Here is a 6,302-nt window from a genome sequence, read left to right on the forward strand (position 1 = left end):
AGCAGGGCAGCGCGGGGAGAGGGAGAAGTGGGCAGGGAGGAGGAGACACCACGGGGCTGCAGGGGAGCTGGGTTCCAGCCATCTCCCGCGTTTAAGAAGTGTCCCACCAGTGACAGGCTGTGAGAGAGGCCACGAAGGAGGGGCAAAGGGTGGGAGAGACAAGTGGCATTGAAGCAGGCAATAGCTACTGGCTCAAATACTCCCAATAGCTCCAAAGCGTCTGTGCTACCTGCCACCTTACTGCAGCTTCTAGCCCCTCTGCAGGTACAGAGCTCCCATGGCCTCCTGTTATGTTCATGCCATCCCTACACCCTCCTGAGAGGTCTGCATGGTGCTTATCTCCCTGCAGCATGGCACACAGAGTTTCATCCTCCCATGCAGACCGGACCCGGTGTCCCTGCTCCCATCAGCACTCGGTTTGCTGGATCTTCCCTTTCTGGTTCTCCTCCAGCTCCATCTTCCTCGGCACAGTGACTGCAACCATCCCTTCCAGCGCTGGGAAGGCAGGAGACCGTGCCTGAAAGGGAAGAAAGGGACAATATCAGGCATGGGAGGGAGACTGAATGGCACAAGTCAAGGCCCCCTCACTACAAGAAGGACATGGAGGTGCTGGAGCGTGGCCAGAGAAGGGCAACGAAGTTGGTGAAGGGTCTGGAGCACAAGTCTTATGAGGAGAGGCTGGGGGAGCTGGGGGTGTTCAGCCTGGAGAAGAGGAGGCTGAGGGGAGACCTTATTGCTCTCTACAACTGCCTGAAAAGAGGCTGTAGCGAGGTGGGGGTCGGTCTCTTCTCCCTAGTAACAAGTGATAGGATGAGAGGAAACGGCCTCAAGCTGCGCCAGGGCAGGTTTAGGTTGGATATTAGGAAAAACTTCTTCACCGAAAGGGTGGTCAAGCATTGGCCCAGGCTGCCCAGGGCAGGGGTTGAGTCTCCATCCCCGGAGGTATTTAAAGGACGGATAGATGTGGTGCTCGAGGACATGGTATAGTGATGGACTTGGCAGTGATAGGTTAACGGTTGGACTCGGTGATCTTAAGGGTTTTTCCAACCTTAATGATTCTATGATTCTAAGTCTGGGCGTCTCCCTGCTGTGGAAGGTGTGGTCCTACTGACTGCAACCACGAGGCTCCCCTTCCCTCCTAGAGCCAGGGAGGAGCCCCAGTCCCACCCTCTGAGACAGGTAGTTTCTTCTGGGGAAGGCTGGCTCAATGTTATCCTCTGTGTTGTCATGGGCATAAGGAACACCAAAGACAGGACACGCTTAAGAGAGAGCAAAGCATGATCTGGGCAACGGTCAGGCCATTGTCAGGTTCAACGGTATGCCAGATTTTACAACGTCTTTTCAGAGAGAATAATTAAAGGCATGAAGGTTCATGCAAAATGAGATAAGAACAAATTAAAGACAGAACCACTTTCACATCTTGCTTTAACAAGCGATTTTCTAGACAATGGAAAAGAGGTAGATCTCAGGGCTCCTGATAACGGTGACACGCAGGCAATCAATACAACTGGAAAGACGAGATTAGTAAAAGAACGGCATGGTAGGTGTGATCTCAGCTAAGAGGAAGGGACTGGGATTTTGCTGGCAGGTTTCTGCCAGGCTGTAGAGAAATGATAAGCACAAATCTTCAAGGATCAGTTGTGGAACCAATCCTTAATGGCACAGAGAGTGAGAAAGTGCTAATGAGTTATGTAGCTGATAAAGTTGAGGAGCCTCATTTGGAAGAAAGAGGATGAAAATGTCACCCGAGACCCAGATATTTTAGGAGAATGGAGCAGTAAACTGAATGACAAGGGTGAATGAAATGCAACAGTACCAACCGCACGTTGATAGGCTCAGGGGATCGGAACAGGAATTCCTACTGTGTGGGCAACAGCCCATCAAGGGATACCAGCGAGCAACCAATGCAAGAAGAGCAAATGTAATCTCAGAGAATGCCAGCAGAGAGAGGAAGAGAACAAGAGAAGAGCTAATATCTTCGCTCAAGGCACCTCGTCTGCACTCTCACAAAGGATGAGCCCAGTGGGGACACTGGGAAGAGAAGGGCAGGAGGACCATCAGCGGATGGAGGACCATCAGCGGATGGAGGACCATCAGTGGATGGAGGACCATCAGCAGATGGAGGACCTGTGCTGCAACAGAGGAGCTTTGCTTGCTCGGCAAAGCAAGGCCGTGAGGGCACACACAAATGCTTTGAGGCGGTAAGTATCCTGGCTGGATGAGAGCTGTTGAAGCAAGCAGAGCTGGACACCCAGGTATCCTATTCCCTGCTGGCCGTGGGTTAACAATTACACTGTAAAGGGTTATTTGTCCAAGGTTTTAGGCCAGAAAGGGTGGTTCTGATCATCCTGTCCTGGACTTGCACAGTCTAGAGAGTCACCCAGAAACTGTAGATCTCTGCCTTAGATTATCCGTTACCATCAGTGCTGATTAAGGACCGATGATGACGTATGAGTCACGAGACTCTCTAGCACTACCCGCTGTGTTTTTTCTAAAATGCCCATCTTGCTTCTGCTCTGATGTTGCCTGTCTTCAGCCTCCAGCCACCAGGATTTGCTATGAATTCGCATCAATGCTATCACATCCCTCATCTGCAGCAGGTTCAAGGCACCCAGCTCTTTCGCCACGGCAAGTTATCCCAACCTGAGATCGCTCTGAGCCCCCGGCCCCTTCTGCACTAGAAGGGGATTTTCGCTGTGGGCCCTTTCCAAGAAGCTGAGCGGAAGGCAACTACATCACAGCTACTCACGAAAGGTGTCCCTGGTCAGCAAAGAGAAACCCTGAAGGAAGAATTTGCCATTTGCAGAGAAACAGTATGAAAATTGCAGAGAAATGGTCTGACTTGTTCGCGCAGTTTTTTCCAGTGGCATGCTGGGGAGGGATCAGTCTCGGCCTGGTCTTTGGGATGATAAAAGCAAGGCAGAGTTCTCAGAAGATGAGATACTGGAAGAAGCCGAGCGAACGAAGGGCAGTGAGCTGCCAGAAGCAGACAGCCGAGGTGTGAGGGCCGAGCCAGCAGCAACAGACCTGCATCGAGGTCGGCGTCTGGGGACCAGCAGGCATTTATATGGAACGGGAGACTCTGTTACATCAAAGCATCCAGATAAGGAATAGGAGAGAGGACACCTACAAAAGCCTGGAAATTAACCCTCCTCTATTACAGCGTGGCTTGAGCTCTGCAAGAACAAACAAGAAGCTTTTCAAGGCTGGGCTGTGATTGCCTCCTAGGAGGTTTTATCCTTCCTCTGAAGGGTCTGACCTGCCCCCAGACGAATGCCACGGTTAGCCAGACCTGCCGATGCCCAGGATACAGCTTTCACTACATGTCCATGACACCCTCAGCAGGCTGGCTGCTGTGTCCCTGAGACATTGCATTGCTGTCTCTCGGGTACCCAGGGAAAGGTCAAATAAGGGATGATGCAGAGGAAAATGAACAGAAATGGGGTGATGGACACTTACTTACCCTTTTTTGTAGGGCCAGAGCCAGAACACAGACCGTAAGCAGGAGGAAGAGGGTGAGCGTGAGCCCAAAAGTAACCTGCCCACTGAAGATGGTGGGAGGGCTGGAGACCTGGGCACCTGCGAGGAGGAACCACAGTTAGAAAGGAGGAGAGGGTTGATTTTGCACTGGGGCAAGGCTGGGACTGCACAGAGAGAGGCAAACTGGAAAAGGGTGCAGGGAATCGGAAGGAGCAACAGGAGGAACTGGTGAGGGCTAAGACAGGATGGCAATAAGATGGGATCCAAGCGGTCAAAGGGGAGAAGGCTGAGAGAGGAAAGGGCACCAGGGAATTGAACAGGGCGAGAAGAAGGGATCGGTTACAGATCCATGGGACGCAGTACCTGTGATCTGCAGCTCGTACTCCACTGCTCCCAGTCTGCCTTGTGGGCCATATACGCTGCATTCCCACGTGCCCATATCCTTTTGTGACACTCGGGGTATTTCCAAGGTAGGGCCTGTCTGGAACCTGTGGCCCTCCAGGTTATGGGAGGTGGCCGCAGCCAGCTTGCTGTTAGTGGGGGCTGAGTCGAGGTGCTTCCACTGGAAACGTTCATGTCCCCGGGGGTGTGAGAGGCTGCAGATGAGCAGCAAGCGAGATCCCTCAGAAACCGGTCCTTGGATACTCGGGGTGACTGCAGCAAAGGAAAAAACTATCCTCAGGAAAGACTGCAGGCAGGTCCACATCTCTTCCCCATCCCTCCTTCTTCTAATACATCCCTCCTTCATTACCTCCGCTAATTTATTTTTCTTTGTCTTCCTCAGTCTTCAAGAAGAATAATCAAGTTACCCAGGAAAACCTGGGTAAAAACTTTCAGCAGAGTCCAGTGCAGTGCAATGCCCTGAATAGAGACCTTGTTTCCTGCCCCAGGGTGAGAACCTATGAGCAGGAGCAACCCACGCTCACTGCTCTGACATGCAGGAAGGTTTATCTGCAAGTGGTGGGGGACCCCAGAGGGACGATGCACCTCCCTGTCTCTCCTCTCACCTGTAACCACTGCCAAGGTCACGTCCCTGCTGATCGTCTTGCTGCCAACAGAGACAGCACAGCGGTACCGCCCTGCATCGCCTGGCCCCACCGCAGGGAGACGAAGGGGGAAGCTTCTGTTGCTCGAATTCTGGGAGATACCCCAGTCTTGCAAGCGTCCTCCTCCAAGGCGGCTCCAGTGGGCTGTCGCCACGTTGATCCCAAAGGCACTGGGAAGGTAGCTCAGGGTGCACGGTAGATCAGCTGCAGAGCCGGGTGCAGCATAGACCACGGGGTTCGTTGGGCCATCAAAACCTGAGCCAGGGAGAGAGGACAATGTGGGGTGGTGGCTGGAAAGAGCTCCGCAGGGAGGCGACTGGCCTGGGAAGTGAGGACAGGGTGGGAGCTGGGAAGCTGGAGCCACTGGGGTCGGTCAGTCACATCAAAGGGAGCAACTTGGGAACGCTGGAGTAGCAACGCAGAGGCTGAGCTCACCTAGAATTTGCAGGTTGTACGTGGCAGAAATGATCTCATTATCGGAGTATCTGAGCTGGCAGCACCAGGAGCCCGCATCACTCATGGCTGGCCGGAGGATGGAGAGAGCCCCGTGCAAGGAGCAGAAGGTCCCGGAGGCGGGGACCAGGCGCCTGTTGTGGAACCAGCGCGTCTCCACAAGGCTGGCCCGGTGGCTGGAGTTGCAGCTCAACAAGAGCGGCTCGTTTTCTACCACAGGGCTGGGTGGACTGAGGGTTACTGCAAGAAAAAGAAAGGGGGAGAGGTGGGGGAAGCTAAGGACACGGGGGGACTACCAAACCACCTCTTTGTGCCCCTCCTGTCCTATCTTTGTCCCTCTCCAGATCTGAGAGGAGACAGCAGGAAGCTGTGTGCTTTCGGGGAGCTGCTGCCTGTACCCTAACCTGCCCTGGCAAACACAGCACCCCACCCCATCTCACTCTTACAACCTCCCCGGACCTAAAAATCAATGTTCTCCGGGGTTTCCATCTTCTCCTACCTGTAATTACCCCCAGCTCCACCTGGCAGCTCTGCACCTCCGTGTTGTACGCCACCTGTGCCTCATACAGCCCGGCATCCTCGCTCCGGACCGGGTTGATTCGCAGGGAGAAATTGCCGTTGCGTAAGGCAGAGTCCTGAACTGACACCCGGAGCCTCATGGGCAGCGCCGTCTTCATGAGGCCGGAGTACCCCACCTCCAGCACCATGTGTGGCTCCTGGTGGGCACTGGGAGCAGGACAAGTGAGCGGCTCGTGCCGGAGGCAAAGGCGAGACCAAGGGTGGGGGGCAGGAAGGAGGGAATGTGGGGAAGGAGAAAGGGGGCTCAAAGTGTCTCCCACCCTCCCCAGTCCCCCCCCCAAGGACACGGATCTCTCTTGGCCCTGGCGTACCTTCCCCCACGGCGCTTCCACAGCACGGATATCTTGTTAGACAGCTGCTTCCAGCTCTTCGCCATCTTTCTGGAGCTCAGGTGGCAAGGCAGCACGGCTGAGCTCCCCGCTCTGGCCCACACTTTCTGTGCCCTGCTTTCCCCCTCAGCTGCTCCTGGTAGGATGTGGCCAGCTGTAACGAGACGGAGGGTTGAGCAAAGGGTGGGACTCATGGAGCAGAGGGCAGTATCTGGCCATCTTCAGCGCACAAATTTTCCCCTCCAGACCTGTCAGGGACCAGGGAAAACCCAGACTCAGTTTACTGAGCTACTCTGCCCTCCCTGATGGGCTCAGCCCCTCTTACCATTGAAAGCCAGCAGAGTGAAGGTGAGGAACAGCACCAGGGACACCGGCCTCATGGTGGCATCCAGGAGAGGCAAAGGGCTGCGTCTTC

General features: G+C 54.5%; 1 protein-coding gene across 1 annotated transcript; it reads right to left on the bottom strand.

Moving 5' to 3' along the window:
- Positions 1-306: 306 nt before the first annotated feature.
- Positions 307-6,302, bottom strand: LAG3 (lymphocyte activating 3). The gene is made up of 8 exons (XM_082304782.1): positions 6,213-6,302; positions 5,870-6,041; positions 5,479-5,705; positions 4,962-5,219; positions 4,488-4,781; positions 3,844-4,134; positions 3,464-3,579; positions 307-517 (listed from the first exon to the last, which is right to left on the bottom strand). The coding sequence occupies exons 1-8, from the start codon at positions 6,265-6,267 to the stop codon at positions 407-409; spliced, it is 1,524 nt and encodes a 507-aa protein (XP_082160908.1). The 5' UTR covers positions 6,268-6,302; the 3' UTR covers positions 307-406.

This window comes from Platalea leucorodia, assembly GCF_965183815.1.
Source record: "Platalea leucorodia genome assembly, chromosome: 2".
Taxonomy (NCBI): domain Eukaryota; kingdom Metazoa; phylum Chordata; class Aves; order Pelecaniformes; family Threskiornithidae; genus Platalea; species Platalea leucorodia.